Source organism: Sphaerodactylus townsendi, linkage group LG10 (genome assembly GCF_021028975.2).
Source record: "Sphaerodactylus townsendi isolate TG3544 linkage group LG10, MPM_Stown_v2.3, whole genome shotgun sequence".
Taxonomy (NCBI): Eukaryota; Metazoa; Chordata; class Lepidosauria; order Squamata; family Sphaerodactylidae; genus Sphaerodactylus; species Sphaerodactylus townsendi.
In genome coordinates this window covers 51,086,161-51,110,055 of record NC_059434.1, presented here as the reverse complement: position 1 = coordinate 51,110,055, position 23,895 = coordinate 51,086,161, and the positions used below count along the sequence as shown (strand labels likewise).

The following is a 23,895-nucleotide window of genomic DNA, read 5'->3' as shown; positions in this document are numbered from 1 at the left end:
ATGAATGCCAACAAGAAAAATTGCCCCTGCAATATTGTTTTCCTTGGTTGTGCTTACATCAGCAAGGCACTGCAATAGGCAAATGACTCATCAGAGAAGTGAGAAACAGGTTGCTAGGCAACCCAGCAGCCTGGATGGGTGGCCTGCTCCTATGTCATGGAGCTGACATGCTTGATGGGTCTCTCGATTTTTAAAATACAATAATTTTATGAGGCGGCACAGGCTGACAGGGTGAGCATCCCTCAAAGACAAGGGAGACGTCTTGCAAAGGGAAGACAGATATCTTTGGACAAAGAGGAATACTTGATAATAGCAGGATTGGATAGAAGGACTGTGTGCTGAGGAGAGGTCTTTTTGGCATCTAGAGAAGAAATAAGACAGACCAGAAAATGGGAGATATTAGATGAAACTGAACTGAATGACTGGATCAGTTGTAGCAATTTGAGTTTATAATGGGGAGAGATCAGGAGTGGGCTCAACTTCTTTGAGGAAGAACACAAAGAACTGGAAAACCTCAACAGAAGTATATTTCAAAGTGAGAAATTTCTCACTTGTTTGATTCAGAAACAGTAACCACAGTCAGTGAGTACATAAGATAAATTTCCACTACAAAACACTTATATACAATATCCTAAGACATAATTGGCCAAGGATGGAATGCGTGGCGATGACTCACTTCCAACCAATCACCGCACAGGACTCAGTTCCAGTCAAGCCATGTGTGGAAGTGTGTCCTGCTGCACAGCGATTGACCCTACTGTGTTCCTTGCAGCCCAGCCAGTCTCCCTGATACAGGAACAAGCAAAGCAGTGGTGGTAAGATGTCCTCCAGCCTGGCTTGGTAGCAGCTCAGCCAGTCCCTTGCTTGTTCTCTCCACCATGCTCACTGCTTTCGCTGTAGCCCGCCACTTCTGCCACTCTCGCTGTATCTGCCACTAACCCGCCTATCCTGCTGCCCCCCACTGCTCCTGCTGCTCCTGCTGCCCTGCCATCTCACCTTTTCTGTCACCCCTGCCACTTCTGCCAGCTCCCACTGCCCTACCTCTTCTGATGCCCTGCAGTTTCTGCTGCCCCCTGCCCCTTTTGCCACCCCTGCTGTTTCTGCCACCCCCTGCTGCTTGCCCGTCCCTCCTGCCACCTTCCGCTGCTTCTGCCCCTGCCTCCTTAGTGGGCGCCCTTAACCCACCAAATTTTCTAGAGCCCATTGTATGTCTTTGTTCAACAGGCTTGTTGCTAGTATTAATATAACTCTTCATGTATCTATTTCACATTGAGGGCAAAACCACCCAAAGTTATTATTAGCCCTCATGCTGCAAAACATTTCCATAATGGGAGCGAGGTTAGATTAATGACCTCTCGCTCTTCTGTGGAACTGTTTGTCCTATTAGAAAGAACATTTGCAAAAGAGTCCTAGGCTGTGTTAACTGGTATCACCATTTTACAGAAATATGCATGCTTTCAAAAACAGAATGATGGCTATGCATGAACTGTTCCATCTTGGTGGCCTCTCTGAAGCACTGCAGTGAGAGTTGTTCACCTGGAACATCTCCCACACTGTGAGAAGCACAATGTTACTAAACCACTGCAGACTTATCAATTTCAATGGCAAAGATTTAAGAATGCCTGTTGTTCTCTTCTATTGAGATCAATGAGATTTAAAAATGTTTTACTCTGACTGAATCAACACTAATTGATTTAACAATTCAGGGATCTGTTGTGTACAGAGGGAAAAATATGGACATCATATTCAAGACTATGAGACCAAATATAGATCTGGCAAATCTGAACTATATCACTGAGAATTTAACTAGAGTGAAGGAAAGGAGGTAAGGAAGTAGTTTGAATATTGCTAGCATATATTTAAAAACTCCTCCACTTTCCTAATATCTTCCTTCAAGTAGTTCTTTTAATTTTGGAGTCACAGCATTCCCTTTTTTTCCTGACTTCTGCCCAATTCCCTTCTCCTCTGAAATTGTACCCCAATCTAGTTTAGTCACTTGCCCTGATGATAATAGGAACACAATAGGAAGAGTGCACCCCTGTTCTCTTGGATCTTTTAGTAACTTGTGATTCTTTTGACCCTGGGATCCTTCTCTAAGTCATTTGGCTGGGATAAGGACTGGAAGAATCAAGATTTGGTGGTTCCTCTTATTTTCAGATAAAATAAGAGGAACCACCAAATCTTGATTCTTCCAGAAGACAGGACAAGGGTTAGTTAAACTCTGTCGTAGATGTACTATGGTGTTCTCCAAATTTCCATTCTTCTCCGTATCCAATTTAATACCTTGCATCTCTAGATTTCCATTGGTGCAAGGGTGTGGGAGTTTTGTTGATTCCAAGTAAAGGCCTGGAGCAAGAAGACCCTGATCCTGGTTGAGGCAAGACAGACCTTTCTGGGGCTAGGGATCACTAGCAGATTTTCTCTTCCTGATCATAACAGTCTTCGAGGAACATATTGCGAGAGGCAGTCTCATAGGTTTGCAGGCCCGCTCCTGTTTAGTGCTTTTAAGACTAACACCAGAACCATGAACCTGGATGTACTTCCTTTGCCTCGTATGATTATACTACGTATCCCCCACTAATATAAGTCTCTGCTAGAACAGCTCACATTTTCTGAGGTATGAGAAGAAAGAGACCTTGTTCTACAAAATTGTATGCAGCAAGCGTTCTTGTGGTCTCATTATATGGCCAATGTGCTGTAGAAATACCTTGTGTGCTTTTTTTCTAGCACAGATTTTATAACCCTTCCAAAACTAAGCATATCTCGTCTCTCCCATTTGTGTAACTTGAATAAATGTGTTCCTGCTCTATATGGGTAGAAAAAAGTGGAAAGCCTTTAGTGTTGCTTAAAAATATTGATAAGAAAGGGAAAAACTTAGTATGTTAACCACTCTTTAAGGGTACTAGTTAGTGAAGTATACATAAAACATGTCAGCTCCTGAGTAAAAATGGGCATAAACTGGAGTAACTCTGCATAAGATTGCACAGTTAGAAAAGAGGGTTCTTAGCAGACTACAGGACTTCCTTTATCCAAAGCTCCACACTTCTGTTTTGTTATTATAAAGGCAAGCCCTTCCCACTTTGTCAGAATAATACCCTTAAAAGTGCTTTCTTAATTTAACAGAGTTCTTGCTCAAATTGCTTTTGGCTTCACTTCCCCAGCCATCTGCTCTCTAGTAGCAAAAGAATTAAGCATCCTGCTGAGATTTACTTCCTCAGTGGGGTTAGCAAAGGATTTCATGGATTGGTCAGGGACAAGCAGCAGAGAGGCACAGGATGGGCAATAGCTGAATTGAAGAGTGGGGGTGGGGTTATTATGAAACCATTTGCTATTGATCACTCTAGGGTGGGGGAACAGTAACTGTAGCAGGCAATGTATGAGATTTCATACTGGTTGCAAATATCAAACAATGAAGATATGCTAGCAAATCTAACTATGATATCCTAATGAGTTACAGTCCTCATGGCCTTGAACTGAAGGATATAACTCTGTTCATGGTAGATCTGTGAAGCTCTTGGATTTTACAGTAGAGCGATGACATCCTTGCATGTGTGGGTCATACATGATGGCAATAGGGAAGTTGGGATTTTGAGTTCCTTCTGCACTCGTCTGGGTTCATTGTTTGTGCTTCATATTAACATCAAAGAAAGTTTGAGTCTTTGTTTTTAGCTATTACATTCACAATGTTGCATTCAAGTGCTGAAAAGCAAAACTGAACATTTTGGCCAGTTTTCTGATCTGACTGTGAATATTCATTTCCATGGTACTCTTGATAGACCATTCACATATGGAGCTCTGACTGCCACAATAAATAATGTTCTCAAGTTTGCAAAAGAATTCTGTTGGAAGTGAAGGACTTTGTGTGTCTCTTAAGGGGGGATGATAGAATCTCTGAGAGATAGATAGGTCAGGACCCTGAGCATCCTTCCTTTCTACAGCCCTGCAGCCATCCTGTTAATGTGTAGACTGCTCCTGTCAAGGAATCTTCCTTCCGGCTGTCACCTTCTCTCCACATTTCTTCTCCATCTTGGCACCATGGCTGTATTCTCTAGCCATCCCAGCTAATTAGACTAGATCAGGATCCTGTCTCTATCTATCATATCCCAAATGGAGCTTCTTACAATAAAGGACTATTCGTTTTGCAAAGATAAAGATGCTCCGTGTGTAACTTCATTTCTTAATAGCGCACACCAACCAGGTAGCTTCTGCTGTATTATTTATGAATCTGTACCTTAGATCTCTATTCTATTATGTGCTTCGAGCACTCTGCTAACCTAATATTCCTTCCAATTCAACAAAGATGGAAACGTCAATCACTATTAGAGCGAATGCATTCAACTTTGGAAAGCTGGGAATGACTGACAGAGAATGGAATCGCTAGTGATGATCTTCTAAAGCAATCCCAGCTTTGCTTGGAAGTGGGCGCTTGCTTCCCAGTAAACTCGGCCATGCCTTTACATCTTCCTGAAAACTGGCCTCGACAACTTGGCGACGGTTTGCTCTGTTCGGTTTCCTGTCCTATTGAAGGCTGCAGACCGTCTCCAAGCGCCGTGGAGAAAAACGAGATTTCTTCTTGCAAAGAAACCCGCGGCCGTTTCGCGCCTTGCTGGGCGTGTTCTTGGCACACGGCGCTGCCTGTTTGTGTATGAGGTGTGTGTGTGTGTGTGTGTGTGTGTGTGCGCGCGCGCGCCCTCCGCCCCTTTTCGTCCCAAGTCTTTCTTCCACGTGTAGCAGGTTTTGTAACCGCAAGAAAGACCGGAAGGTGCCGAGAAAATGGCTGGTGATTTGATGTGGCTTGCTGCAGTCTCCCTTCTTTCCGCCTGCCAGCAAAGTAAGAGAAGGGTCGGGGGTGAAAGGCCGGAGAACCTGAAATAAGAGCTCCTCCTCCCCCGTTCTAGTCCTTCTGCACTGTTAAGTTTGGAGCGGGCGGAGGTCGGTGGGTGGGTAAAGTTCGGCTTGTTTTGCCTTCTCTCTTTATTGTAAAGGATAGTAGAATGGAGAAGTCTATTTTCCCCTTAAATGGGGAGGCTGCTGGAAGTTGCACCGGCTGGGAATTGTATTGTGTGTGCCCACTCGCATATATCACATTGATTTCATTTAGGAAGAGATATCAGAACAGCTGAGCCAAAGTTGATTCTGAATCTCCCCTGCCCCCACCCCCATCATAATGCTCACGAAGAAAGGAAATGGCTTGTTTGAACCAATCTTAGATTTGTTCATTGCATGGCATAAGAGTTAGGGGACCCAGGTTCAGATTCTCACTATGCCATGGAGACTGGGGGGCTGACCTTGGTCTAGTAGTCACTCTCAGTCTCACCTATCTCCCAGAGTGTGAGGATAAAATGGAGAAGGCATGGTTGCCATCTCCAGTCTGGGGAATTTCTGGAGATTTGAGGGTGGAGTTAGGTGAAATGAGGGACTTCAGTGGAATATAATATCATGGAGTCTACCGTTCAAAGCTGCCACCCCCCACCCCGATCTTTGAAGTCTGGAGATCAGTCAGTTAGATTTCTGGATTGTCTCCAGACCCCACCTGGAGGTTGGCTACCCTAGGAAGAGAATAGAATCTGTATCTCTATTGGGAAATAGTGAGGTATAAATAGGAAGAAACACAGCACAAGAAGGAATTGATGGCCAAAGATCTGCCTCTGAAATATGTGGGTAACCTGAAGTAGTAATTACATTTCTGTAACATCCAGCCTCCTTGTGTAGATGATTTCCAGTCTAAGACTGCCTTGAGAAGAATGGGAAGAAAGTCACCTTGCAGCGGGGCTCTACCAACCTGCCCTGCACATTTCGATACCTCCTCCTCCCCGCCCCCCTCCTGTACCAGTTCTTGTTCTTATCCTTCAGCATGATAAAGAGTTATAGTGAGGAATTCAAAAGTATACGCTCACTGCTTTTGTTTGGTCCTAGTAAAAAGGTATTGCTGAATTGCGGGTTATGCAATAATGCTTTAACAAAGGTTCTGATTCTGACCCAAGACCTGCAAATCTCCCAAGACTACAGATCAGTTTCCATGGAGAAAATGGCGGCTTTGGACTCAAATCTGTGCTTTGGAGATGGACTCAAATCTCCCCAGGCACGACTACCCCAAATCTCCAGGATGTTTCCAACTTGGAATTGGCAACCCTAATCTGACAACACTTTTTAAAAAAATACTGATTTTTCATTTTTACACTGTTGTATTTCTTTGCAGTTCACCTTGCAGGTAATTAGTAAGTAGTAAAGCCTTTATTGGCATTGTAAATTACAGTAAAACATTTATCAATTTAAAAAACTAGAATGCATCAAATATATACACATACAAGTTGTTCCCATGAGTTATGTTTGTAATTCCAGCTCTTATCAATATAAAGCCCAAACGTGATCACCAAAAGCTACAATCCACAAGTGCTTACTTTTTTACAGTTCATATGAAAAGTGACACCTGATAATGAGACTGCAATATCTTTTTAGAAGTCCTCCGCACTTTCTTGGGTTTGGTTATCAGGGGTCTTAGATTGGTTTCTAAAAGAACTGTTTCCCGACATATTAAGAAGTGGGCTGATTGTAAAGTGTTATAGATTTCCAAATCTAGCATGGGATAAATAATACTACTAGTTAGGAAAAAATATACAGTGAGCTGAAACAGGTAATTAAGTACAGAAACAAAAATAAAGATTGTGGTATCTCTGGCTAGTATTTGGATGGGAGACCTCCAATGAATACCAGGGTTGTAATGCAGAGGCAAGCAATGGCAAACCATCTCTGAATGCTTCTTGTTTTGAAAACTCTACAGGGTCACCATAAGTCAGCTGTGACTTGATGCCCCTCCCCCACAAAAAAGTGGTTTCAAGAGAATCAGAAAAAAACTCAGTGAAAAATACACAATAAAAACTAATGGTTCAAGACAATGTGAAGAAGCCAGGAAATAAACCAAAGCAGTTTCAGGTTAGAGCCCATGTAATAATACCATGCTGAAAATTCCTAAGACTGAAGTAAAATAGCAGGAGAAGTAAATAGCAGGAGAATTAAAACCAGTCCCCAGTTGCATAGATGAATAAATATCTGTTGAGCTGATAAAAGAAAGTAAATTAGCACCACACGAATATCTCTGGATATATAATACTATAAGGGAGGTGCCACCACAGGAAAGGCACTGTTTCCATTTGCCATTCACATGATCTCCAACAGCAGAGGAATTTGGGGCAGGGCCTCATTGGGTAATCTCAAAGAACAGGCAGGCTGTATGTCGTGGGTAGTCCTTCAGGGGTGCTATAAATATTAAATGAGGCTTAATCAACCTGGCAATCAAGGAAGAGTTTTCTACAAGTTTTCAGTGCCACAGTACTGAATGTTAAAACAATATCAAGAAGTTAATCCAAATTTAAAATTGTATGTCTGGTCTATATATGTGTCCCCACCCCCCACCCCCCTTTCCTCAAATCAGCTCTTCTGGAAACATGGTTGTTAGCACAACTGAAAATATCCAAGTATGCTGTAAGAACCAGGGCACCTGTTCCATCCAAGGTGTTTTATTCTCCTGATTGAAACTGAATCTGGGCTATAAGGAATAACCAGGGGAAGTTTGGTATGGAGGAAGAGTCTCTTAAGGTTTGAGATTTTCATTGACGGATGTTTTGATACTGAATAATTGTTTATAAGAAAACAACAATAGGATGTCTGTAAACTAGGAAAGGGTGACCGCTTGAACTTGTGAGGGTTCTCCAACTGCCAGACTCTTGCAGAGCAGATTGAGTGGGGTTTGAACCAAAGTTTGCTTAGAAATATCTTTGCCACCTCAACTGTTGGTTCTGTGGTGCTGCTGGTAGATCTCAAGGGAAAAATGGCACCCTTACAGTACAACACTGTTTTCTAAGTGATTCCTTTTGCACCAATATCTATTCCCCATAGAATGTAGTTCGCAAAATGGAGGATCAAACAGTCAGTTAAATTGATGATAACTCTCAGATCTTTCTTTGAGATATCTTAACTTTATGGCTTAGGCTTGGCAAAGATACCATTGTATTAGGCCTCCCATAAAGCTAGACACTGCGAAAGAGCATTCTTTTCTAGAAAAGAATTGATTGTAACACTACAGGCAATGGCCAGCTATGTCAAACAGATGGCTTAGAGGAAGGAGACCATCAGGGAACTGTTAGGAACAAATGAATAAGCAGCAAACTCCGGGAATGGCTGCCAGGTTGCTGTCAAGTGCTTTGCAGTCATTGTCTTAGCGCTGTCATGTTGGTCACTCAAAATAAACGATGTGATGATTGATTGTGTTGGTGAATTTGAGCAAATTTTCAAGTTTCAAAGAGCTTTTTTATCATTGTATAGATAGTGAGGGAGGGGACCCTTATCTTGTCAGATCTGGAAAGTTAAGCAAAGTTGGTACTTGGAAGGGAGACTACCAATAAGTCTCTGCATAGGAAGTCAGTGGCAAACAACCTCTGCTTAATTACTTGCCTTGAAAACCTTGTGAGGTTACCTTAAGTAGTCTGTGACAGCACTTTATACACACATACAGTGGAGGGAAGGCAGCATAATATGCCCTGATCTCACAAGATCTTGAAAACTAAACAGGGTTGGTACTTGGAAAGGAGACTACCAAGGAAGGTTCTGCAAAGGAAGGCAATGGCAAACCATCTCTGCTTCTCACTTGCCTTGAAAGCCCCTTGCTGGGGCTTGACAGCACTTTACACACACACATAAATAGAGGAGGAGGGAAGGCACATGATATACCTTGATCTCATGAGATCTTGGAAACTAAACAGCGTTTAGTTTAGTTTGGGTTTTGTTTGGAAACTGAACAGGGTTGCCATAAATTTCTGCAACCTGATGGCACTTTATACACACACATATACATAGATAGATAGAGGAACCCTTCATTGAATTTATAGAAGGCAGCTGAGGAGGGTGAGGGAGGCACTGCAACCAAGCATGTGCTCGCATAATGGTGATAAACATTCCAGTACATGAAGGGGCCTGTGATGATTTTTAGAAGGATATCAAAGTGGCAGCCCATTGCTGTGAGGCAAGAGGCAGTCCTGCTTTTTGAGTGGGTTTGGGTGAAAGAGTGTTCATAAGCACTTCATGCATGAAAGGTGCCTGACAGAAGAATTAAAAGGGAAAGAAAGCTTATAAAAACAAACTACAACTAGCAAAATTGTGTTGTTGGGATACTAGAAAGTCCTGCAATATCACAAAGTGTCCTTGCCCACATGGTATTCAGGAACTGAACCACAAGTTGAAGAAATCCTTCATTTCCCTCTCACTTGAATTATAGACTCTCTGGTCTAAGGCAAGCTGGCCTCTTTCATTCTCAGCTTTCCCTTCCCTCCAGGTACAAGATGAGAATAATGCTCACCTACCTTACCAAGGATAAGAACATAAGAACGAGCCAGCTGGATCAGACCAGAGTCCATCTAGTCCAGCACTCTGCTACTCGCAGTGGCCCACCAGATGCCTTTGAGAGCTCACATGCAGGATGTGAAAGCAATGGCCTTCTGCTGCTGCTGCTGCTCCTGAGCACCTGGTCTGCTAAGGCATTTGCAATCTCAGATTAAGGAGGATCAAGAGTGGTAGCCAGAGATCGACTTCTCCTCCATAAATCTGTCCAAGCCCCTTTTAAGATAGGAAAGGAATATAAGACAGCGGGTTGGTTCCAACTAGCTTTTTTGCTGGTGAAAAAGGAAGGTGGGGGTCTCCTGTGACTGTCACAAAAGGCTATGCTGGGGATTCCTGGTCCCTACATACATAAAAGCTATGTGGGTTGGGGTCTGAAGTATGGAGGGGAATTGAGTGAGATTGAATGAAAGAAGTGTCTGGATCTGACACCATGTATAAGAAGCACTCCTCTGATGTGACAGAAATGCTAAGTGGTAGCATCCAGATTGTAACAAAAAACATTGCATTTCCCCAACAGTTAGAAACTAGTTGCATGCTGGGAAATTATCTTCTCAACTGTTTCTCGCCCCTGCCTCTTGCATCAACCAGCTTTAAAAAAAATGAAACCATTGGCAGTAACCTTCAGGCAGGAGAAATGATAAAAAGTTTTCATATCTCACTTCTCTTATCTGAAATTGTGGGGATGAGAGTTGAAAGTTCTTCCTACAGATATATCTGCACTTTGCCCCATTTAAAGTCCAAGCTGGTAGGACAAGGAACAGCAAGTAAATGACTGGAAAGTTACTGCTTTAAAAAAAAACCTGTTGTAGCCAAATGACAACTTGCGCAATTTGAACTCAAAGTTAGTGAAGCGACTTCGATATTCTTCAGCTTGGGTATCTTTATGGAGACAGTGTTTGCTATTTTTTAAAATGAACCTAAACACCATAGTGTACTGTTCTACAAACTGTGGGTTGAACTGAGAATATTACTGAGAAGAAATTCAGTAGTACAGAAAAGCTTGTGTTTTACAAATTTCCTGAATTCACAAGAGGGATTTAATGTTGCTATTCATACCAGCTCATGAGAGTGGAGGTTTACAAAGATGTAGCGCCCAAAACAAAAATGTGCAATAGTAGGAATTGTGTAATTTACACAAGAATTACTGGCAGAGTCTGCCTTTTTTGGCGTCTTTGAAGTCTGAACTGATTCATTGATATGAATGCTTTCAAATTCTAGAATTTCTTAAAGGTGACAATGAGAAAAAGCACATAAGCCATTTCTTTGGGTTGTTTTCTGGGCATCATTTGTACCATATTTGAAAATCATGCAGTAGAAATTTAGAGATGGTGAAGTGCCAAACTGTCAACTTGTCTTCATTGCAAAATAAGCTCTCTGAAGCACGGAGGTCACATCGGCTGAAAGATAAGAAAAGTTGTCAAAGAAATCATGCAATTATAAGAATTGACTTGCACTTTTCAGTGCAAGATATTTTCCAGAATATCATTTTCGAGTGCAAGAGATGTGTGAATGTTTACAGTTAGTTACTTAGTGCTTGTGACATCACTAGTGATAAATGAAAATACCTTTTCTAAGATCATGGAGAATTCTAAGATCAGAGAATTAATGAACCTGTGTTGTGTAGCACTTAGCATTAGGGTGATTCAGGGTCCAAACCCATTTTGCTATGGAAGCTTGTGGAGTGACCTTGGGCCAGTCAATCTAATCCACTTCACAGGAAGGTGCCAGGATAAAATGAGGACAGCCACTTTGGTAACCACTTTGGGTCCTAACTGGGGAGACAAATCTGTGTATAAATATCCACATGAATAAACAAACAATTGTCAGTGGTATGTAGAGCAGCTTAGGTAATGTTTAGGTAATACATACACATCATGTTTAAAAGTATCCTTCCAAGTCCCTCAAGTAGAGCCTTCAGATTACAGTCAGGGCCTGTAAAATAGAGATGTTCCACCGGGCTTTTGGTTGAAGTGGCTCATCTGTCCAATTCCATCTGCTGGCTTCCCAACTACCATCCACCAGTGCGTACATTTAGCTTTCTGTTATTGTCCCCCCCTCCCCCCAAAAAACCTTGTCCCCATGCCCGGACAGCCCTTGAAGTAAGGAGTCAGTGTTGAGGTGGGGTGAGTAATCCTTCATACGATGGTGTGGTGGGGTGGGTGGCTAATCCTTCATAGGATTATGTTGTTTCAAACCATCTTCTGGGTTTTAATGATATGATGTATATTGACTAACATTACATTATTTATGTAATGTTTTTAAATACGTGTGTACTCCACTCTGAGCCTGGCTGTGGTCGGGAATGGCAGGATACAAATTTAATAAAATGAATATTACCAATCAGATCGTGTCTAGCATTTATACTTGCCAGAGTGATGGAATCAGTTTTTTTAAAAATCACCTGCAAATGTCCAGAGTTTGCATTTTGCAAAACAAAGAAACAAAACGAAAGCAAAACAAAAACAAGGTAGTACAAACATATTTTAATATAATAAAGTTTTCTCAAAGGTGTCTTTATCTTATTTAGATTATTTAACTGTTCCTCAATACAGAAGAACATTTGTGCTCACAAGATGAAACTCTCTCTGTTCTCAAGTAATGCAAGGTGGAAGGCAAAGAACCGCATACTCTGCTAGATTATACTTCTGGACAAATAGAAACTTTGGAGCATCGATTACTGGAATGGAGTAGCTTTTGCAGTGTTAGGGATTTAGGAATTACTTTTCTGCAATACTAAGGGGCTGTCAACATCAGATAAGGTTAAGAAACTCTTGGCAGGCGTGGATTTAGGAGTTACATTGGTTGTAGCCAAAATTTTGCGTACATAATTAAATTCAAAGGACCTCAAGTATGGTAACTGGTTGGTTATTTTAATTACTTATTTTTTTGTTGTATCTAGTGTGACATTGCTCAAGACCGGTAGGCTAAATGAGCAGTATCATTAAAAGTTTTTACATGGAGGGATTTATTCCTTGTTTTATTCAATACACAAATGAAAATTGTAACAGTGTCAAGAAAATTGGATGAACTAATGAAACTTAATTCCACATAAATAAATGTTCCATTTTGTGAACCTGAATTTGGCAGTCTGGGTTGCCCTATTTGTTTTTAACTTTTAAAATATCTTTTGCTTTGGCAAACACCTAAATAAACACAGTTGGCATAAGTCAAGGGAAGATAACTTTTTTTTTGAAATGGCAACATTTCCTTTCTTCAGCGTAATACTGGATTTGATGGAACTGCATTCTAAGGCCTCTGTTGTTCAGAGATAAGTTTCCATTGATTCCAGTAGGACGACTGTGGAAAATTGCATTTTAGGGAAGGGTCATGTGTTAGAGAATATCAATAGCCCAATTGTCTGCTTCCTTGGCTGCTCCTGAAAGATTGGTAGCTACAACACACCTATAATATGCTTTTCCACTCAGCAAAGCAGTTGAGAGTGAACAGTTGGGCAATATGACCTCTGGCACACCTAGCAAAGCAAACTGCAGTCAGGAGGTGCAGCTGCCAGTGTCCTAGAACCATCTGTGTGTGAGCAACAAGCATCGCAGGAAGGGATTAAGCCAAGCAGAAAATGCTGGGGGAGGAAAGAAAATGAAGAATCACAGCAGTAGGTGAGCTCAGCTAAGGAAATAGGCAACATTGTACATTCTGAACAAATGTCCTAGAGGAGTATAGGATACTTTCCCATCCGGGAAGTTATGGACCATCGATGCTTCTGCCCCTGCCGCAGGAAGCCATGTACTTGATGGCTATCACCATGGTCAACTGTTTTTTTGCTGCCAGTCACGTGGTAAGAAAATGTTCAGCATACTACAAAAGACCTTTCTGTAATTGCCCCTTTGCACTGTCATTGAAAAATAGCCCCATTTGCAGATGCTACATTCTATCACATGTTGTGGACATGTAAGAAAGCAAGAAAATGCTGGTTAGAGATAAACAATGAAATGTAAAAGCCCTGTGGGGACAGGCCAGGATAAAAGTGAAAAGCAAACAAATGTTTTAAAAAACTTAAATTTGAGGTGAATCCAAAATATGTTATTAATATTTCCAAGCAATGTTCCCAAAATATACAACAAATTATTTAAGTACATGGTGATGGCAGCAAGAGCAACAAAATGGAAGGCAGAGAAATATCCAGACTTGAATAAATGGATGAGCAAGTTTGCAGCTCTGACAAAATTAGCATCCTTTATACGTAACAGGTCAATTTCAGAATTTCAAGAAAAAATAAACTTTTAAACCATTATATAGCTGATTTTTTTTAAAAAATAAAGTTGAACGAAAATGGAAGGGGAATAATTTAGGCAAATATGTTTTATAATATGTTATTAGATGTGAAAATATATTGAAAAGGCACTGTAATGTGATTTTTAAAAAAATCTAAATTTAGATAGTAAGCTTCATAGAAACTGTAAGAATATGGAAGTGTATGTTTTATGTATGTCTATGTTTACTTTGTGTATTGAAATGAAAATTTTAAATAAAAAAAAAAAGAAAACTAGCCCATCTGGGTTTTGAGCCATTGCGCATAAACTGATTTTCCTAGTGGCAACATGTGTAGCAGTGTGACATGGTGTATGCAGAGTGGCCCTATCATATACACCAACCCAGAATGCTCAGATCAAGTCAAGTTCTACATCCCTTGTTTTCCCTGCCTTTAAATAAAAGCTATTTGTTGTAAGTACAAGTCAGGATTTGAATGGGTCATCCATAACACTGTGGAAGTGTTACACCTCCAAAGATGGCGATGCCGTTCATGATGCACTTTTGAAGCTATGTTACAACTCCTAACTGACATTCGATCAAGAAGATTTTGAATACAAGGCTTAAAACATTCATAACATGAGAGTTGTGTTATTATACCTTTACTGTACTGTATGGTAAGAAACCGTGTGCCCTTCTGAAGAACACGCACCTCTTTTAATCCTTGACCCTTGATTTTTTTCCCTGACAGGTCATTTTGCTTGGCTTGTGGGAAGGTCAAGACTAAAGCACAAGATCATGCCTCCAGCTGTCTCTGGGTCACTTGAATTTGAGAGGACATTCCGTGCTCAGTAAGTGTTCTAAAATGGCCATTTTTACACTAAGGACCAAACTAGATGCAAGAGGAATCCCCGTGTATTTATGTACAAGTCTGACTTTTCATGTGAAAAGTAAGGGGAGAGGTGCTGTATTTTTAAAACTGAAAACAGAGCATGTACATGAGATGAGCTAAATCCTGCTCCCTTTTTACAGTGCTGCTTATACCTTCTTTGAAACATTTTCATTTGGGGACATGCATGTGGCTTTAATGGGTAATTCTCATGAGATCAACTTGAGGAAAGTATTATGTTAGCAGAAGTGAGCCAAACTGGAAGAACTGTGTTTACAACAGCAGGGTAAGAAGTGGGGGAGGCACAGGGTTTAGCTTCCTCACAATCTGTTATCATGCATTTTCTGGAGGATATGACTGCACTCCTACCCGTGTGAACATGACGCAGCTTTAAATCCACACAGAGATCATCTGAGCATAAGGTGCTTCTTTCTGTTATCTCTCCTATACTAAAAGAGTCACTGGTTTAGATTCTATTTCTATGTCTAGCTTAAAGGGACACCCCTCAATCCAGGAGGTAATGTACACAAATGGCTATAAGGGATCTTTTGACCAAGTGGTGAGTTGCCCCTTCAAACCTGAAAGGAACACGGGATCAGGATGAAGTGAAATGAGATATAAAGTTTATTGAGGAGAGTAATTCAAAGATGAAGGATTAGCAACCTGAGCAGTCAAAGGAATACTAGGTAGTCACTGTTGTAATGCCCAGTTCAAGAAGTTTGTATCAAAAGCCAGTCGCTCCAAGCATTCAGTATGGTTGTTCCACTTGGGAAAAAGCAAAGTGAAACAGGAAACAGAGCAAGCAAGTGAGCAGAGCTGACTGTGCCTATCTTCTATATTCCTCAGAGTTGTAATGATCAGGCAGGAGTTCATCAATTTGGGCAACAAACAGTCCTGAAGGGAAGAGGACCTAAGGGATGCTTCATCTGCCCAGAATCTGTAACTGCACACAGGGAGTGAATCTAGAGGAGCATGTGTTGTGAGTCCCATTCTTAGACCAGTTATAGGACTGTTGGGTTGGCCTGGATGTTGGGGAAAGGGAGCTCTGGTCTGTGTGAATCTGCTCTGTGAAAGTATTATTCTGCTGCTTCTTGGCTCCTTACCTCTTTCATTAGCTAGTGAAGGCCACATGTAGTGCAGAATAGTGTGAATTTGTATGGTGGGCAGGTGGAAGGGTTTGTTGGTTGCTTTATAGTATCAAAGCCTTGGCTGGACTGGCAGAGACATCTTGGCACTGTATGGGACTTATCTTACCTGCAATAAAGAAATATTTGTTCATCAACAAGTGTTTCAATTGTCTGGTTAAAGGAGGTTCTGATAAAAACAGGCAGCCAGGTTCAAAAACAAAGGCTGGAAATAGGGGCAGGGGCAATGTGGGACTTCAGGTGTCTAACCTACTGGACAAAGAAAGGCTTGAATGATTAATAGTCTTGGGTACTTTTCCAAAAAAATATAAACGAGGAGAGGTGGGTATTTTGGAGCTTTTAGACTGATTGGTGACATGACGTTGGCGGATCCCAATCACATCAGTCAGAGGAAAGAGAACTTTTCTTTGGGAAGTGTTATTATGACAGAGTTCTCTTGTATTAAAGGCATGTTGATTAATTACTGAAAGGCCTTAGTTAATTGTCTGGTTGTCCAGTAATGGGTGAGGTGAGGCTTTTGTCTGGAATGGCTGTCTTCCTCAGTCAGTGTGAATAGTCATGGTCCTGCATACTCTGCTGGTTCTCCCATTTTTGTTATGGTGATGTTCCAAATCTTATTTACTGATCTGTACATTGACTGGGAGAAGAAAAGCTGGTCAGGTTCAAAGGGGAGGGGGAAGAGAAGACCGGCTATTGCTGTCTGCAGACATCACTGGATATTGAGGTAACTGCAGTTATTTTCAATTGGATTGTCCTGTGTGGTACAATCTAATCCAGTTGTGAATTATTGCTGTAACACAAAAATACTGCAATATCTATTGATGTCAGGATGAAGCCTGCAGGGGAAGTTTGTTGGCAGTACTAAGCACTTAGTTTTACTAGGAAAAAAGACACCACCCCTAGCTACAACTTCTGCTTGGCAACTGAACAATCAGATGTGTAAGGGAACACACAGATTCCTTTGTCATGTCTTGTTTTGCCCTAACTTGACAATTTTGATATTTGCTTCAATATTCAAAAGCGAAGCAACTGTTCCTGGTGATACCCCTGCCCCACAGGCTGGAGCTCAGAGACCCTTAGTACTGCCAACAAACTTCCGCTGCAACTGATTTGGGTCTTTGCAATGAATGACTTTGGCCACTGATGTCAAAACAAATGGACTCTACAGATGTGTAAATATCTTCTATTTAAAATTGTGTGCATTTGCTTGTACACACCCTCTTGTTAGGTCATATTCTAATCAATTTATTCTGTAGGCAGAACTGTGCGGAGTTTTACCCTATCTTCCTAGTGACCTTGTGGATTGCTGGATGGTTTTTCAATCAAGGTAGTTACAATAGCTTTTGTTAAATAATCTTTGTTTTTTAAAAAATATGCTTTGCATATTGCATTTTGTTGCTATGCCTTGGTGATTCCTCCCTGTTTATCAAGATCTTTCTGTTTAAATAGAGAACAATGTTAATTCTGCTTGCTGTTTATTCCTATTGTTTTCTCTTGATAGACTTGAATTATTCTTACATTAATTGGAGTATTTGGGTGTAACGAGTTTGTGTTTGCTGTTGTGGGCTCAGGAGAAGAGGCAGACTGAAAGTGATTAAAATAATTACTAAATGAGTTATGTTGAAATAATTGGTTCAAGATTATGCACTTTTCAATTTAAATGATCAATTAAGTATTAAAAAGGAATTTTTTAATGGTCTTGCTGAATCTCTCTTCTTTAATCTTTCTCAGAAGTAGCTGCAGTTCTTGGTCTGATATATATGTTTGCACGTCACAAATACTTCCATGGCTATGCAGAATCTGCGAAAGGAAGGTAAGGGGATCACTGGTTTTGTGCATGTTGACTGCAGATTAATATTAAATTACCTTTAGGAATTTATACCAAGATCCACGAAGAGCTATAATGGACAGCCTTTGCAAAGCTGTTGGTTTGTTCAGCAAAAACCCAGCCTGGAATATACCTATGTTATACAGTAGTATAACAGAAAACTGAGTATCTCAATACAATTGTACAATCACTTTTGTAGACAGATTTCCTAAAGGAGTAAGTTTGAAATGCACTGCTTTACATGCACTGCTGTGTTTTAATGTGTAGAGAATTACCACCGCAATTTGTGATTGTCTATGGGTATTGTGAATTTGGTATGTGTATCTTAATTAGTAAAGGAGAGAGGAAATATGATGAAGCCAGAACTATTTTGAAACGAAGTTGTCAAGTGGTTTTTCCTGTAACTCTTACAGCTGAAGAAAGCCCATTTGTGTATATGACTAACTTTTTCTTCTTTTCCATTCATCTCTTTTAGATTACCAGGTTTTTATTTGAATTTGGTGGTTGTGATGGTCCTGATTGCCTTGGGCACAACAGGGATTGTGAATAGCTTTCTGGATGAGTATTTGGACTTCAATATAGGAAACAAACTACGTAAACTGATTTAAAGATTCTTCATGTGCATAAATCAGGCAGATGCTGCTCCTGGATATCAAGAAAGAAGATAAGCCATAGGGGTTAAATTGCAAACAGTCTGATTTCTTCACTAGCATTCCTTTGCAATGCAAAATGTATCACTTTCATGAAATTTTGTTTATTTTCATGCATGCCGAAACATTCTGTCGGATTGAAAAAGACACTATGTAAAATGCATTTATATTTTGAGACTTCTGTTTAATACTGCACAGCAGCATCAACTTTTAACTATGTAGAAATCAATAAGCCAAAATATAAACAGTTGTGCTGCTCACACAACTCCGATCAAACTTGGCTAATGTCCCTGGATTCTTCATCTTTGCTTTTAATTTAGAATGCTTGCATTGATTGGGAATGTCTGTGCTGCCTGTGCATGCTTGGCGGGGCAGAGCTTAGGGAAAAGGCAACAACTGCAGAGGAGCCAGTGCCATTTCAGAAATGCAAATAAATCAGATCAGTCAGAGAGTTCTGCGTGTTGTGGACTGTTTCAAACTTTTCTTCATACATTGAGAGCAATATAAGTATCATATAAAATGATAAAAAGTTCAGATGGGTACTCTTTTCATTTTTAAATAATTACTAGCAGGGCCCGGCCACGCATTGCTGTGGCAATTGTCCTTCTCATCACAGTCTGCAACCCACACAGATGTCCATGCAGGTCCAGTGATCCACAGCATAGCCTTTTGGGGTGGTCAAATGGAATCCCTCTTTCCCTTTTCAATTCACATTGCTATATGGTGGTGTCTTGGTTTTTTAGTATAAGGTAACCCTTTCCATTCCACAACGGAACTGTCCAGAGTGCAAATCCCGCTGTCCATGAGGCTGGTTGAGACGCACAGTCCTGGCCTTGGGTAAAGCAGAACTGGGGCAAGGAGGCTATCCCAGTCAGGCAGCAGAGGCAGGGTGGTGAGGCGTTCAGATCGAAGCCAGCTCCCTGGGTTCTTAAAGGGCCATGTGCAAAAGAAGCACAGCCAGTAGTGTTGGTTCGCCCCCACCTTGCGGATTTTCTTAGAAGAAAAAGGCAAACTCCAGCTCTCTTTTAGTAAAAGAGAACTGTGGCGAATATGGGTGAGGAAGTGGGTAAGTGGTGGTTGGATGTGAGGGAGGGCAGAGTGAGGTGTGTGAGGATGAGCTGGATGCGTATGAGAGTATGTTTGTTGTGTGGTAGCAGTGGGTGAGGCACAGAGAGTGAAAGTTACCTGCATGTGAGAGGGGTCCGATTACCTGCCCGCAACAGGGAGTAACGTCATGTGAAAATTTGGGGGTGATCCGTCCAGCCGTTTCGGCGTTAGGGCATGACTAACAAAGTCACTGTTTGCTTTTTACATATATAGATAGATTTAAGCAATTTAAATCACTTCCATACAGCTGTATTCCATAGTAGTCAATCTGAAATAATGATTTCTGGAAATTATTCTTAATTTAAATTAGAACCCCCATTTTACAAATCAACCAATTCAGTAGGCAGCAGCCAATCCCCTAGGGCAGAGGTGTCAAACTCTGGGGCTTCAGATGTCCCTGGACTACAATTTCCATCAGCCCCTGCTGGCATGGCCAATTGGCCAAGCCAGTAGGGGCTGATGGGAATTGTAGTCCATGAGTTTGACACCCCTGCCCTAGGACATGACCACAGTTCAGGCAGGCGTCCCTAGAATTCTGGTATCCCTGACCACTGTCTACATTGTCTCCCTGACTGGGGGCATCACATCTTAAATTAATTTCTGTCACACTGAGTTTTGGTATTGGAAGAGGAAGAATGTAGGTATGACGTCTCACTCTAAACAAAAATGAGAATTTTCAAAGAACAAGGGGTGGAATCTGTTCTTGATCTAATTTATTTTTAGTGTATACTGTGAGTGAGTAGGAGGGAAGGAGTCAGTGTGAAGCTGAAGACAGATGCAAGATAAAAACAAGATGTGAAGCACTCTGAGCCAGGCTTTGTAGTGAAACTGTCGGACAAGCATCACATCCATCAGTCTGGCCCTCCCTGCTTGCTCTTTCTGTTGCTTCTGCTGCTGCTGCCACCATGGCTGCCATGGGTTGCCTTTCCTATTTAGACTGGTGAAAGCTAGCTATCAGTCTTGCAGGCAGGTGCTTGAAATGGGTGTTACGGCTTTGATCACCACCAACATATTATTGCAACATATTTTCTTTGGTAAAATCATATTGGCAGAAGCCAGTTGTCACATCTCTCTCTGTGTAGGTAGCAGAGTGTCCACTTGGCAGCAAGCCACAGGCAAACAGCTTACTTTACAAAATCTAATCAAGGGGATGAGTTACTCCAGTATAACTTGGAGGTCTCATTTTGTTTGTGGGCATGATCTTGATTACCACACCTTGCTAAGATACTGTAAGACAAAAGAATATGGAAAGACACCTTGGTATCAGATGTTGCATTTCACTGTCTCTCCTAGAAAATAGGTCAGCAACCGCTGGTTGCTTCTCTATATTTCCTCCACCTATTGTTATGACTCTCCTAAACCACTCACCCTGTCCTAATCGAATGTCTCAGCCAAATTTGAATAACCTGGGCAGTGACTCTACAGAGTTAATCTGCATGAAGCCTTACAGCGATTCCCCCTTTAGCAGGCTAACAATCAATTGGCCCTATTGTCCTGGGACTTAGTAATAGGTGAACTGATTAATTAGCTCAGCACCCCAAACCCAGCACAGATGTGGAGCAACGAAACTTAGTGCAATTGGTCCCTTTTTCCCGCCAAGAGAACTATCTACCTTATAAAAGCCTGGTTCACCTGCAACATCTTGCTCATTGCTAACTGGTACCTCCCTTGGTCCTGTTGGTGTGAGACACGATATATCGTTTTCTACTGGGCTACTGTGCTGGCGTAGAATCCCTGCCTTCTACTACTTCGTGTGCTCCTTAAGATCGTTAGGTAACGTATCACCCTGCTGCTTCCCAACTCCCTCTCTATCCTCCCACCTACTTTTCCAACCTTTCTATATATTAGGAACTTGTATGTATGTGCTCTTATGCCTTGCTGTATGTTTGTTTTTGAAACCAAATTTATAGAAAATATCTTAAAACTCAATTTGGGCTCTTGTATTACTCTGTGGAACGCTCCTTGCCATCCATTCTCTGAATACATAGTCTAAAAGGTCCCCTCCTAGCCACCTCTCGCATTGCCAAGCCGAGTATTTTCCCCATTGCTACTTTAAGATACTTGTGTGCTGTTACACTCTTAGCAGCTGGTGGAGATTTCTGAGAAATAAGTTCACAACCCCTGTTAAGCTAGGTAACATGGGACACTACTGTACCATTTCCCTGTCAGGCCTCCGGCTGTGGATTGCTGTTTCCTGGTGTGCTGGAGGAGGCAGCAGAAGCACACAAGAGGGAACCAACTGGCTGGTGATAATCTTTTCTGCCTGATCACCAGTGAAATCGGGCTTATAGTGTAGCTAAAGAATGCACAGTGGCTGATCCAGTAGCAAGAGATAACAAACTGTTGTAACTAGCAGGTACAAAAGATCTTGAGAATTTAGGGGTGTGAGAAAATAATCAGTTGAAAGGAATATATACATGATGGGGGTTAACAAGTGAGTGGGAAGAATCAGGAGCAGGATCATTGGAGACCCAACTTACTCAGCTGGGAGGGTGTTATTGTGGGAGAAACAAGCTTTATTTAACTGAAAAGAGCACGGTTCTCATCTGCACACTGAATTAAAGTAACCTTCCCACAAACCAAGAGAAAATGTAACCAACTCTATAAATAGCTGCCCTTTCTGCTCAGGGGGCAAGGCACGCTTGCTCTTCAAAAACACTATTGGCCGAGCATTCAACATATCCAACATGCATCATATATATGACTAGCCCCACTGGCCACTCCCTGAGGCTTCATTTTTCCCAAAGCAGAGTCAGGACTAAGAAGAAGAAGAAGAAGAAGAAGAGTTTGGATTTATATCCCCCCTTTCTCTCCTGTGGGAGACTCAAAGGGGCTTATAATCTCCTTGCCCTTCCCCCCGCACAACAAACACCTGTGAGGTGTGTGGGAGTGCACAGGCTAATCTGAATTCCCCCGATAAGTCTCTACAGCTCAGGCGGCAGAGCAGGGAATCAAACCCAGTTCCTCCAGATTAGAATTCACCTGCTCTTCTTAACCACTACGCCACTGCTGCTCCTAACAAATCTTGATAGTCACAGCAATCAGAGGAGGAGGCAGTACAGCCTGCATCCCTAACTCATTCCTGAGGTTTTGCCAAGCTGGCCCACCAATGCAGTTCTCTAGTAACTTGGAAGGGGGAAAAGGAGGAGCAAGTTTAGGAGGATAATCACCATTTTGTCCATGCATATAAGTCTGCTTGGCCTCTTTGGCAGGTATAAGTATCTGGGACATAAGGGGGGTGGGGAAACGAGTGGGAGATGAGTTTGTGTTCTTCCCAGTTTGTGTTCTTCCCAGAAACCTAAGACCATAAGAAGAGCTCTGTTGGGTCAGAGCAGTTATCTACCTAGTTCAGCATCCTATTTCACACATTGGCCAACCAGCTGCTCTTGAAGACCAATAAACAGGACACTGAGGTCCAGGCTTTCTCAATGCTGCTTCCCAGAGGTTTGCTATCTTAATACATGGAAGCTCCCTTCATGCGCCATGCCTAGTAGCTATTGAGTACCCATACTCTTTGATTTTGTATATCCACATTTTAAAAACTATCTACACTTGTGGTCATCACTACATTCAATGCAAGTGAATTCCACAGCTTGTTTACACGTTGAATAAAAATGTATTTCCTTTTGTGTGTCTTGAACCTTTTTGCTCACATTTTATGTGATGCTCCCAAGTGCTAGTATTGTAGGAGTGAAAGAAAAAAAAGGCAAAGGCCACATTAAATCCTGAACAGTTAATTACACTCTGTAATGTGGGATGGATTCCAGTCTCCAGAAAGAATGGGGTCTTTTTGAGAACCTGAACTTCTGAAAGGAAGCAGAAGCTGAGGTGATACGAAGCCTTCATCTTGACAGCTATTGCAGGCGAGAAACCCAGTTATCTTACAGCTGTGGCTGAAATGCATTTAAATAGGAACAGGAATCTGCCCAAGGAACCGCTGTAAGTCAAGCTGGGACATCCAATAGCACAGCCCAATGGCTAAGGAAAAGCTCCCATATCAGAAAACTGAAATAAGTAAATGTACTTTTTTGAATATCTTTCTAAGTTAAGCACAAAGTCAAAAGGTTGCATAAGGTGGTTAAAACAGTATAATGGGCAATGCATGTTCCTTATGCAAAACAAGCTATTCTCACTAACTTGATCTGAGCAGAGATATTAGAGCATCCACACAGGCTTTGAGCTCTTGCAAATAGCAAGTCCATAATTTTTTTTAAAAAATCAAACAAATGAAAAGTTCTATGGAATATCTGCAGTGAATTGAAGTTTCAGTGGAGAAGATGCATTCATCAGTAAAATGATTAGATCATATATAAAATATACATTCGTTATCTGTCATGGGTTCACTCCACATCAGGTCCCTTTCAAATTAGCTTCCCTTAATGTAATGCTCCATGTTTAGAAGCTTGCACAGGTAAGAAATCTCAAACGTGGGGTACTTTTAAAAGAAATTTGAATGCTAAGGTGTAGCCTATACCATTTGAATGCTCATGTATAGCCTATACCATGTTCTTTTCCTTACATTTTTATACTTAGTAAATGGTAATTGATCCGAACTCTTTTTTTCATTAGTGACCTTATCCTCTCCCACTCCAAAAAGAACTTACCCAGCTTCAATGTAATTGGTTCAGAAGGCAAGATACTAGGAGACAGGTGTCCTAAAAATTAGAGCCGAACAGA

At 41.4% G+C, this 23,895-nt stretch overlaps 1 protein-coding gene across 2 annotated transcripts; it reads left to right on the top strand.

Moving 5' to 3' along the window:
- Positions 1 to 4,603: 4,603 nt before the first annotated feature.
- On the top strand, positions 4,604 to 18,387 carry MGST2 (microsomal glutathione S-transferase 2). 2 transcript variants are annotated; one of them, XM_048508672.1, is made up of 5 exons: positions 4,604 to 4,831; positions 14,351 to 14,450; positions 16,890 to 16,960; positions 17,368 to 17,446; positions 17,937 to 18,387. In XM_048508672.1, exons 1-5 carry the CDS (start codon positions 4,774 to 4,776, stop codon positions 18,067 to 18,069), a joined length of 441 nt encoding a protein of 146 aa, XP_048364629.1. In that variant the 5' UTR covers positions 4,604 to 4,773; the 3' UTR covers positions 18,070 to 18,387. The 2 variants fall into 2 exon arrangements, with proteins under 2 accessions (XP_048364629.1, XP_048364627.1); XM_048508670.1 differs by having other exon boundaries at positions 4,613 to 4,831; positions 17,365 to 17,446.
- The last annotated feature ends 5,508 nt before the right edge of the window (positions 18,388 to 23,895 follow it).